Consider the following 12,168-nt stretch of genomic DNA (forward strand, 5'->3'; position numbering starts at 1 on the left):
GCCACCCCACCACCCCAGGGACTCAATCCTGTAGTGAGGTTGTCCTTCCACCCGGTGCCTGCTAAAGGGGAGCAGAACCAGTGCTAGAGGCTGGTGCCAATTTCTTTCCTTGGACATGTGGCAGGAAAGGAGGTGGGGGCAGCTGTGGGAACAGCCCGTTCTGTGGCTCCACGGGATCTGGCCACATGGGAATGACTGGGTGCGGGCTCTCCCCCCAGCTCTCCCCCCAGGGCAGCCACAGGCAAGTGGGATTTTCTGAGGCCTGGCATGCTCCTGATGGGGACACCCCTCTCCCTTCCTCCTTTTTAATCTATAAGAAGTAAGAGCCCCACAGCTGAGGCCAAGGCTGTGCCCTGGGAGTTGAGGGCTGGGATACTTCCAAGCTCTCCAGAGGATGCTGGCTCTGAACTACCCGCTCACAGGCCCAGGTCAGCTGGCAGCAGAAAGGTTTTTTTTTTTTTTTTTTTTTAACATCAACTCCCAGGCATTTAACATTCCTCGAAGCTTAAACACAGAAACATTTTCCTTACCAGACTGTGCTTTCTGCTTTGCCAAACATAACCTGGCTACCTCCCCTTCCCCCACCGCCTCCATCTGCTCCTGTCTCCAAGATGGAATGATTTATGGTGTGTTTCCCATGAGGGTTTGTGCAGCTGACAGAAGATCTAAGGAGAGAAGAAACGGGCTGAGAGTCCAGGTGGGGATGATGCCACTGAGTCCTGGAGTCTGCCTTCTGGAGGGGTCAGGGCTCAGGGCTCACCGAGTGGGCGGCCCTGGACACCCTTGTGAACTCTTCCGTTCCACAGCCACCAGTGGCCCAGAGCGTGCTGGCAGGCAGCCATGCTTCTTGGCTGGCTCTCTCCTGGGGTGGACAGGCCAGTCCAGAGCCCTTTCCATGCCTGTTTCTCTGGCCCAACCCAAAGATGCAGGTTCCTACTTATCCCTGGAAAGTCAGTTCCAAGAACTGAATTTTGAGCACTCTCATTCTGTTTCTCTCTCATTAGCCCCCATTTCCTAAATAATGAAGGACTGGCTGTGGTTACCTAGCAGCGCCATCTCCCAGGCAACAGTGTTAGAGCAGGGTGCAAATCCCACTGTGAGAGGAAAGGAGGTGATTAGGAACATGGGGTGACATGAGGAAGCGCAGGAACCCCCTCACAAACAGTGCCATCTCCCCTGTTTGGGGCAAAGGGGAATCAGGAGGCTCACAGGGTCCCCAAGGGCAATGTTACAAAAACAAACAAAAAACAACAACAAAAAAACAAGTGCTTTCTGTGAAAATGCGCTGTTCAGCTCCCTGACTCGGATCACCTCTAGGGCTCCTAAAGACTGTGGCTCAATCCCAAATCATGCCAGTTACAATCTCCTTTTCATGGTCATCCCCAAAACAGGCCACATGAGTTGTAAAGGGCCAGGCGGAGTGTGTACAACTTCATGCTTGCCCAAGCTAGCATCCTCTCCATAACAGTTAGCGAATAACTGTTATCTTCAAAATTGGCAGAATTCCAGAGATATCGGCTGCAAAAAAGGCCCCACATACCAGGGTACGAGGAAATGCAGCTGACACACTCTTGATTCAGGACCTGCCTCTACCAAAACAGAATTCAACACTGGTGAGTAAGACCCAGCGACCCTACCAACCCATCAGACACCAGCTGCACACAACCCGACCAAATGCAAAGCTCTCCTAGCCAAGTGGCAAAGGCAAGGCTTCAATCCTCCAGCGGCAGACACTACAGACACTCAGAGATGCAGCCTTAGCATCCTTCTCAACACAGTGTTCCTGAGAAAGGCGATCTGTAGGCTGAAGCTGGGATACAAAAACAAGACTAGTTGTCATCCCTTTGGTTCATCCTGTAGGAGCTTGGCGGACCTGCCGAGGGTGTGGAAGCCCAAGGATCCAGGCACACAAGCTTCTGGAGCTTGACAGAGACAACCCCATATCCAACAAGGAAAATCACTACATTGGAGAACTGTTCTCAAACTAGCTTTGAACCCAAGTCACAAAAAGCCACACACTGAACCAAGATACTGGGTGGTAGAAGGCCTCCTTCCCAGCTAGCACCACCCAGGCAGCCTCCCCGAGCCTTGCCTGGGTGCCCTGGCTATGCCTGGATGCTCACCTGGATCTGGCCTTTGCCCATGATCTTGTCCACGATCTCATTGTTGTCTTTGTTGACCTTGGACTTGTCATAGCACTTTTCATAACACAGGATCCTCAGGGACTGAGAGCCCTCCAGTTCAATCTCAAATTCCTGGGGAAAGATGCAACACAGGCCCTGAACCTCCGGAGCTGGGAGACTTGGCTTCCTGGTAGGTGGGGCCTCAACTTTGCATGAGTGAGAATCGGTGAGGAGGGTCCTTGTAGACCACCTCATGAGGTCTGGAGGAGCTCCTGAGACCTCTAAATCACTGACTAAGTGAATGACGTTTGGGGGCTGAGCTGAACAATTCCCAGACCAGAGGCCAGCTGAGCAGGGTGTAGGAGCTTACTGGGGCTGAAGGAACAGAGCTGTCCACCCAACAGGCTTGGCCATGCCCAGCCAACAGGACATGAACAGAGGGACCAGAGTAGGCCTGGTTGGTGATAAGTTCAGGGGTCCCTTCAGGGACCCTTCACTCACCTCATCCCACTTGGGCTCTGTTGTATCCCGGAAAACCCTGGTTTTGGCTTTGCTGACAAAATAGCCGAAGGAATCCACCTCCAGGGTACAGTACAGGTCTGCAGAGAGGACAGGCAGAGAGATGCTGAGTGAGGTCTGTGACCCAAGCTGGGACGGGTAGGATCGGGAAGGAAAAGAAGATAAGGAGGCATCTGTCCCAATATCCCTTGGGGTGTACTCGGTGTGTTCCCTCTCTCTGGTCCCTCCCCACTTCTTTGTTTTCTGCTTAGATGGCTCTGCCCGGCCCACCTCCTTCTCCATCCTCTCCCCTTGCTGTTCACGTCTTAGGCCCTTGCAATCTTTTCTTCCCTGGTCTTCGCTTGGCTGCCGCCTCATCACTGAGGCCTCAAGCCAGGTCTTCACTCACCATGCTGACAAAGGAGCCACCCCACCCTCACCCCTCCTCTAGATGCCAGGTTTAACAGGGTGTCCCTGGCTTTTGAGGTAGGAGTCTTCAGGGGGCATTCGCCTGTTTGCTGAAAATCTGGAATGACAGTCATAATGACAACAAAAATGCCTGCTCATATTTGGCTTTTTGTTGTTTTCTGCATAGCACTTGACTTTAACTGAAGTTTCTGTGCTTTTGTGTCACTGCTGGACTATACCAGCAATACCATGTGGGCAGTTTTATTTTTTTAGCTACCGGTATACTAGTGGTACCAAGAACAGGCCTTGGACTTTGGTGTCAGAAGATGTGAATTCTTCTCTACAAGGGAAAGTCCCTGGGCCTTCTGGGTGCCAGCTGTGTTCATGAGTAAAACAGAAATGATGTCAGTGACCACAGAGGGATACCAGGGCACCCTAAGGAAACAAGAAGAGGCTCCAAACAGGCCAAGTACTGCCCACTCCAGAGTGATGTCCTGCTTTTCTCCAGCACCCACTAAGGTATGCAGGCACAAAACAGATGTCTGGAAATCAACTATTTCATCCAGCATTTCCAGGTCCCTATTCATCCAAGGATCAAGGACACAGATTCCTCCCTTTAAAGAATTCACAGTGAGGGCCCTCCCTGGTGGTGCAACAGATTAGGACAAAGCACTGTAGCAAGCTGCAGCTGCTTCAGTGCAAGTTCGATACCCTGTCCTGAAGGTGACCCCCATGGCACGGCAGACCTCTCCTGACCTGCCCACTGCTCCCCTCAGCAGTGCATTTTGTCGATCTACCTGTTTTGCTCCTCACAGTCTCTGGTGAATCCTCTCATTGCCCCTGCACCTCTGGATTGTACCCCAGTTCTATATGCATAAATAAATAAATATATCTTTAAAAAAAAAGAATTCACAGTGGAAGAGGCACACTTAAGTGACAAAGCAGAATGACAGGTGATTTGCCCTGGGGTGACAGGAACACAGAAAGGGGAGGCCAGTTTATGCTTAGAGCTCATGTTTGTAGTAAATGCTTATTGAGTGATGGTTTGTGGGCCAGTGGCAAAAGCTCTGGTGCACCAGAAGAAGAGGCAAAGGGCAGACCCTGCTGCCAGGGAGGAAGAGGAGGAGTGGGAAGGAGCAGGCTGAGAAGCAGAGCAGAGCTGGAGCGTGGGCTTCTGGTCCTGTGTAAGAATCCTTTCGTCTCTCTGTGTCTCAGTTTTCTCATCTGGCAAATGGGAAGAACCTTGTAACTATCTGACTTGCAATTTCCCATGGGGGAGAAAAGTTAGATAAAAAGTATAATTGTGTGCAAAATGATGTAAAAATAAACTTTTTTAAAAAAAAAAGTATAATTGTATCTTGTGAAACATTAAGAATTACACAGATTTAGTGGATGGTGATAAAGAAAAGGGGATGAGGGGTGGATATGGTAGTGTGTTTGGTGGTGTACATACATGCTCGTGTTTTATCCTCTTCGAGCAGCATTAACACGTGTGGGAGTGCTTTTATGGAGAAAGAAGCTGAGGCTCAGTGAGGTTAAGGGACTTGTTCAAGGTCACACAGCTTGTAATTGGAGTGCAGGATTTCAGAAACCTGGGGCAGGGGTGGGGCGGGGAGGGTCAGATCTTGGAGGAATGCCCTGCAGCTCAAGGCAACTGGCAAGACCCCAGCCTGAGCAGACCAGAGCACAGCAGGTGGGATGTGAAAAGCCTCATGCAAATCCCATGGGGATTTTCTGTGAAAGGATAAACAATGGTCCACCCAGCCTCAGCCTCCAGCCAGTGGGCAGGGCACACTTACTGGCTGACTGCTTAAACCCTTTGGCAGAGTGGACGATGACATGGAGGAAGCCGTAGAGTCCTGGAGACTCATCGTCTGTAAGAGAGAAAAGATTCCAAGGTAGGGGAGTGAATGGTTTTTCTGCACCATCCTCTTCTCCACCCCAGACCCTGGCTGGCAGAGTATGAGACAGTCTGAGCCCTAGTTTGACAGCACCACCTAGTGGCTAGAAAAGAAGTTTCCAGAGGCCCTCCCTGGTGGCGCAGCGGGTTAAAGCACAGCACTGAGAATCTAAAGCCGCTTCCGCATGAGTTCGATTCCTGCCTGCCCCGGAGGAGACCACATGGCGTGGCAGACCTCTCCTGACCCGCCCGCTGCTCCCCTCAGCAGTGTACTTCGTTGATCTGCCTGTTCTGTTCCCCACTCTGTCTCTGGTGAAGCCTCTCACCGCCCCTGAGCCTCTGGCCTGTACCCCAGTTCTGTATGCACAAATAAATAAATCTTTAAAAAAAAAAAAAAAAAAAAGAAGTTTCCAGAACCCACAGCTTGGAGGGAATGTGAGCTGTTGTTGCGCTTTCCCCTTCTAGGCAGCCTGGGAGGTTATTCCAGAACTACCCTCCAGGGCCAGGGTTCTCCTACCATTACCCTGAGCACATTCCCCCCAACTCTGAGTTCTGCTTAGCCCATGGCGGCCCTCCTCAGTCTAGCCTTTCAACATGGAGGCTAAGTCACGTAAGTCACGTTGCTATCAGAAGACAGATCAGCTCTGACCCCTGCTGGGACAACAAGGGGCAGATGCCATACATATGTTCCGAATGAATAGCTTGCCTTCCGCCCCAGTCACCACTGTTTTTGACTCAAAAGTGCCCATGGATTCCTCAGTTTACAAAGCAAACAGAGGCCTTTCTAGGCATTCTAGGCCTTGTAAGATCTGGGCCTTCGACATTTCTGGCATTATTTCTCCTATGCTGCCCTAATCACCTAACTCCCCCGTCCCTCCACTCTGTTGTTTTCACTATCCACCTGCCTCATACTCATAATAACATAATCCCAGTACACCAAGGTGCCAGATTTTTCTCTTAAGCCAGAGGGGACAGGGGACAAGTTGGGGCCATCTGGGAGCTCAGTAGAAGGCAACCCCTCTATTCAAGTACTTAGCAACAGAGTTGTCCCAGAACCAGCGGAGCAGAGATTAGCCACTTGCAGCCAAGTGTCTGGCTAGGTACTGTAGAAGAACCCAGCAATGCCTTGGGGACTGAAACTGCTGATTGGACAATCTTGGGTTCCAGATCTTACCATCTTTATTGCTGGTAACAGGAATGTTGTGTACAGTCCTAAGTTTGAAGCAGGATCCCGTGAGCACCTGGAGCTCCACTGAGCTCAGGACAAAAGCCTGGAGGTCTGTAGGAGAAGCCGAGAAAGGGGGATGTCATCACAGGTCTATTAGGGCCTGCTGCTCTTTTTTTGGTGGTGGTGGGGGGAGGGCTGCTGCAGGAAGAAAAGTTTAGCTCAAGGGGCAGCAGTGGTCACTGGCAGAGTTTAAGATTCACCTAGTACCGAGTCGCACTCACAGCGGGACTAGGTACTGTTAGAGGGGTAAGAGTGGGAGAGTCTAACCGAAGAGGCTGAAGTATGTGGTATGAGAGAGCAAGAAGGGAGCAAGGGGACCTACCCCGGGCTTTGGGTCTGTTTCTGTTGCTTTTAAGCCTATGTTATTTAAATTATCTGGGCCTCAAATGATTAATAACATCATTTAAGCACCACCTGCCCTGGCAAATTGTAGGGTAATAAGAAATGATGAAGAGGAAACAATGGACATGAAAGTGCTTGGAAATGCCGAAGTCCCATCACATGGACACCACCAGGGCAGTGTAGAGTGGGGCTGACTTTACCCTTCTTCTGTAGTTTCTGAATTGCTTCTCTCCATTCTGACCGCTCATAGTCCGAGGACAGTAGGAACAGGTAGCTCTGAAGAGAGGAGATAGGAATTCAGTGACGTGTCCATACGCAAGTAAAGTACATTCCTGGATTCGGGGCTCCCAACTGCCTTCTCCCTCTAGGCTTGGAGGCAGTGGAAGACGGTGTCCCTTCCTAGGAAGCCAGAGGACAGTAGTGGCAGTGCCCGTGATGGCCAGCAGAGGGCACTGGCAGCCTCCTCGGCGGTGGGGCCTGAGTCCCTGATTCCCACGGGTCAGAGGGAGACACAGAGGGGCAGCCCTGGGCAGAGGAAGGGAGCTGTCTGTCTCATCCCCCTCTTCCTGACCTTTCCATTCCGATTGTGGATCCGAAAAGGGATTGTGGGGGAATTGAGCAGCAGCAAGAACTCATTCTCAAACATCTTCTTTTTCAGACGCTCAATGGCCCGGCTCTGTCCTTTGCTGGCTTTCTGCAGAGGACAGAGGACACAGATGGTTTTCCTTATGCTCAGGCTGTTTCTCACTCAGCAGCTCTAAGCACAACATTCCCCTGTGTACTGATGATGTGTTTTTTTCTTTTTCTACGTTTTATGATGCTTTGACATCTTACGGCCTAGTTGGTAAGGGACAACCTGTAACTCCAGGGTAAGCTAATTCCTGAGACAGTAAATGACTCCTGTGTGAGTGCACCTTTCATACACAACCACCGCAAACCAATCAATTCTGGGACCACACCACAGCCTGCTGCGTTGGGTAATTCTTACAAGCTAAGCCAATACTCCCTCTGCTCTCAGTCACCCAGGGCCTGGAACAGAGACTAGAACCACTCCTATTGCCCAGAGCCTGCCAGCTTTATTCAAACTAGTTTTCTCTGAAAAATTACAACTCTCTGAGTTGTTTTCTTTTAGGAAAAATGACACAGGCTTTGGCAATGCTATCCTTGCTCTCCTATCTCCTGCCCAAGCCTGGTGCTGCCTTGGGTGGTGCTGCTTGGTGAAGGGTAGGCCCCCTTCTCTTGGAAACTATAATAAAACCTTCTTTCCGTGGCACTAGCCTCTCAATGTCATCATCTATAAATTAAATCCCAGGTACTGCGAGGCACCCTGCTTAAGACCTCACACGACTTTCAGCATAAAATTCAATTCCTAGTTTCCCCTGGCTGAGTTGCTCCTCCGTAGCCAGCCTGATATCCCACCACTCCCCTGCTCTACACGGAGGCGCATGGTATCATGCCCTCTCCACGAGGAAGTTAATTCCTTTTCAGCCAGTATCTCCTTCTCCTCCACTTATCTAAGTTTATAATTTATAAAGAACTCCTTTTCCTTTAGTTGCTACTACTATACTTCAAATATCAGTTCCAAAGCTATATCCTCAAGCTCCCCAGTCAGAATTCACCTGTGAAGACTATTTTTTTTTTTAACCCATGAGACTAGCAAAATTATAACAAGTGCTCACAGTCAGTGTTGGAGAGTGTGGGGGAACTACAGTATGGAGGCAATTTTTAGGGGCAAATCTGGCAATTAAATGCACAAGTCCTTTGCCCCAGCCACCCCACTTATAGTCTATCAGAGAGAAGTAGGAGTACAGTGCAGTTTACTGCAGATTTGCCTTTTATGAGTAAAGAAGCAAAAACCATCTAAATACCCAGATCCATTGTGCGTTGTCAAGCAACTGAATAGAATGCATCTGATAAAAAATCTGCTGGGTAGAGTCTAAGTGCTAAAAGGTACAATGCTAAGTGAAAGCTTGCACTGAAAAAAGGCATGTGCACTCTGATCTCTGAAAAAGATGCAAACGCACACACATACATATAATTTTATGCAGATGTGTGTGTATTCTTCTTGTGCTTCCTGTTTTACAGTACTTAACATACACCGTTCTCCAGAAAAATTCCCATAATTAACCCCACTAAATTCTGAACATGAACTCCTGGCCTGGCCTCCACCTGCTGAGTGCTGACTGGCTGGCCACAATCAGCCTTTCCCTGAGCATGCAATGCTCAAGGCTTCCTACGCTTCCCTCAAAGCTCCCTTATCAGACTCCCAGACTTTACAGCTTCCCTTCTCCTCCCCGGCACTCCCAGTTTAAAGGGCCTCAATACAAAGGTCAACTTTCCTGTCCCAGCTCAGTGCTCACCTCCTTCTGGATTTCACTTTTGAGGGCAGAGATCTTCATTTTCATGTCTTCCAGCTCATGGTCTGGGAAAGGGTGCACCTGGGGGCTGGCTTCAGACTCCTCAGGGGATGGAAACACGAGGTCGGCCAGAGGGATGTACCATTTACAGTCGTATTGTTGGTGCTTCCTAAGAACAAGTGACAGGGGAAACATGAGCAGAGGGAACTTGGCTCTTACGCCTGAACTGCTGGGCCCAGAACCAAAAAACTGCCCAAAAGGAATTTAGAGCACTTGTCACAGACGAGAATGGTATCAGCCGTCGAGGAGCCCAACAGGAAACAGACAAATGGAGTAGCATCAGATAGCTTCCAAGAGGATTAGGCAGCAGTGAGGGCTCTGGCTTTTGACCTTTCCATTTTCTGAACTAGAACTGGTAATTTTTTTTTTTAAGATTTATTTATTTATGCATGCAGAACTAGGGTACAGGTCAGAGGTGCTGGGGTGGTGAGAGGATTCACCAGAGACAGAGTGGGGAGCAGAACAGGCAGATCAATGATGTACACTGCTGAGGGGAGCAGCGGGCGGGCCAGGAGAGGTCTGCCACGCCATGTGGGTCACCTCCGGGGCTGGGGATCGAACTCATGCTAAAGTGGCTTTAGCTTCTCAGTGTTGTGCTTTAACCCGCTGTGCCACCAGGGAGGGCCTAAAACTGGTAATTTTAAGCATCCCAAGCTTGTAGGGAGTGAGCAAAAAATGGGTTTACACTTTCCTAGTCCCCATCTCACACTCTCCTCTTGCTTCTAGCCTATCAACACTTAGCTCAAATTCCTTATTCTTCAGGGGAGAGATGGGACACAGGTGTGTTGGAAAGTCAACCTTTACTGACACGGTCACATGGGGTCCTGGGTCAAGGATTAGAAAGACAGGTCGAAAGGTGATGGGGAAGCAGAGCCCTTTCAGTGAGATCTGCAGGGCTGCTGGCAGAGGGTGGACCTCTATTGCTGCTCTCCATGTTTAGCATTATTTCAAATGTGCTCTAGTTCCATGGAGTCACCCCCCTTTGCTGAAGCTGGTAACCACCCCTTGCTTTCTCACGTCCCCAGGGCCTAGCTTTCCATGATTCATTCTGGCCTGAATGGTGCTCTGAGCATATGGTTGTAAGACCCCACGGCACACAGGATGATAAGGAAATGTAGGTGGATGAATGTATGAATGAATACTGGACAGCCTTTTCTGCTTATGGAGCAGAGAGAACCCACACCTCTGGTATAGAGATGAGCTGGAAAGAAGCTTTAAGTCAGGTGCAGGTTCAAATCCACCTCCTCTACTTCTAACTGTACAACCTTGGGCAACTTATATGACTTTTCTAACTCCTTTCTCTCATCTGTGAGATGGGATGAGAATATCAACTTAGCGGAGTTGTTGGGAAGATTAGAAATAATATATTCAAAGCATTTGTCATGGCACCTGGCATGGCATAAGCACTCAATAAATGGTAGCAGAAGATTTAATGAATATTCACTGAATTGCAGTTAGCAAAAAAATTTTTGAGCTGTCTAATAAAAGGAGAATGCTTAAGTAAATTATAGCATATCTACTTGTAACATCATGCAGGAAAGTAAAATGATGATTATGAAAATTAGGCAGAGACAGGGAAAATGCTTATGACGTGAAATGGAAAAAGTAGAGCCCCAAATTGGGCATTCACTCTGATTACAAGTGTATGAAAAAACATAAGAACATTAAAAAAAAAAAACTGTAAGGAAATATAGCAGCAGGAGACTAATGCTGATGTTCGGGTAGATGATAGTTTCTATTCTTTATTATGGCTATGTTACCTTTATAATTCAAAATATGATTTATTTTAAGAAAAAGTCTATGAAGTGAAATAAAATTACTATATTTTCAAAAGAAAAAAACATACTGCCCCAGGTTGCTGGAGGACTCCACAGGGGACAAGGTCTAGCTCCCCCACCTTGCACCCTGGACTCACACATACTCACCCTGCAGACGTCTTCTTTAACTTGGCGCACAGTAGGACATCTGTAAAGAGGAAGACGTGCCGCAGCTTCCGGGAGCTCTCCGACACCTCCACCAGGAAGCCGTCCTTCACCAGCTGCCGTGTCTGAGGGAAACGGCACACCCACCCCCACCTTCTCAGGGGGAGTCAGTCCAGGGCCCAGCATGCACTGGGGGTACTGTCCCCCTGTGGGGAGGGGCGTGCAGGGAGGCACTATATTGCAAATGGTTCAGAGCACCGGTCTAGGGAGCCCTCGGACATAGCTTGAATCTAGATTTTGTCACTTTCTGGCAGTGATCTTGGACAAGTTCCCTTCTCTCTAAATCCCATCTTAATCATCTCCAAAACAGGGATAATAGTATCTGCTCCAGAAGATGGGATTCATTAAGATGGTACATGAACAATGCCTGGCACGTACTATGTCATCAACAACTGGTAGCGTCCTTCCTGGGCTCTCAGCCGCTCCCACCTCTAGTCCGAGAGGGCTTGGTCCTCTACCCTGGAGCATGAATACTCCCCTGCTATTACCTCCACCACAAAAATCCCAAATGGAGCTTCAGAAGTTGGTCTAGTACAGCCCCAGCCTGAAGATCCATTCAGTTCTATTTATGTTACCCCTACATGGGTCCTTCAATCACTCTCCTGCTTCTAGAGGGGACTCCACTGTATGACACCCACTGCATGGCCACAGCAGTGTCTGGGGTGAATCTGGAGCCATCACTAACCTGGGCTCTGGAAAGTCAAAAGCGTTGTTCCCCCCAGAACTTCTGGAGTCTCCAACCCCTGCCACACTCAGGCCAGCTGGCTTCTTTGGGGTTATCTGTCCTGGTCTTGCCTGTGTACATTATACACTGTTTGACCTACAGCTGTTGCAGTATGTAGGTGACAGTGTTGAAAAGACACAATCAAAAAATGAAAGTGGTAGTGTTCTAAGTCCTCTGGAGACCTTTCAGATATCCCCAGAGCCAAACCAGTAGCATTCCAGGGCTCACGGACCAGGCCAGGGATCTGCACCAGGAACAACTTCCTATGCCCCATTAGTGACTCTCCAAACCCTGTCCCTCATTACTTCCCTCCCCAGGAGACACGGGAAGCTCCTAATACAACAAAGGAGCACAAATCGAGTCAGCCTTCACTCTTAAATGCCATTTAATTACTTTTCCCGGACAGGAAGCCTTGTATGTGGGTTAGGCTGCTGACCCATGCCAGTAACTATCCCTCTGACTTTTCAAATGGCTTCCCTCCTAGGGTACTCCACCCTTCCACTAACAGAAGGCCCCAGGAAACATATCTAGGTGCCCACCAGGGAC

The 12,168-nt window shown here is 49.3% G+C and overlaps 1 protein-coding gene across 4 annotated transcripts in view; it reads right to left on the reverse strand.

The window, feature by feature from the left end:
• ABR (active BCR-related) overlaps window positions 1–12,168 on the reverse strand; it is a 173,049-nt gene that overhangs the window by 35,440 nt on the left and 125,441 nt on the right. For all 4 annotated transcript variants that reach the window (XM_004684812.2, XM_012726279.1, XM_004684813.2 and 1 more), the window contains 8 exons: window positions 10,842–10,963; window positions 8,860–9,025; window positions 7,071–7,193; window positions 6,700–6,775; window positions 6,104–6,208; window positions 4,829–4,903; window positions 2,625–2,722; window positions 2,124–2,255 (listed from right to left, as the gene is read on the reverse strand). In XM_004684812.2, the coding sequence (XP_004684869.2) occupies window positions 2,124–2,255; window positions 2,625–2,722; window positions 4,829–4,903; window positions 6,104–6,208; window positions 6,700–6,775; window positions 7,071–7,193; window positions 8,860–9,025; window positions 10,842–10,963 (897 nt within the window). The remainder of the gene's footprint in view (window positions 1–2,123; window positions 2,256–2,624; window positions 2,723–4,828; window positions 4,904–6,103; window positions 6,209–6,699; window positions 6,776–7,070; window positions 7,194–8,859; window positions 9,026–10,841; window positions 10,964–12,168) is intronic.

The sequence above is a fragment of the Condylura cristata genome, unplaced genomic scaffold (assembly GCF_000260355.1).
Source record: "Condylura cristata isolate star-nosed mole 26May11 unplaced genomic scaffold, ConCri1.0 scaffold00017, whole genome shotgun sequence".
Taxonomy (NCBI): domain Eukaryota; kingdom Metazoa; phylum Chordata; class Mammalia; order Eulipotyphla; family Talpidae; genus Condylura; species Condylura cristata.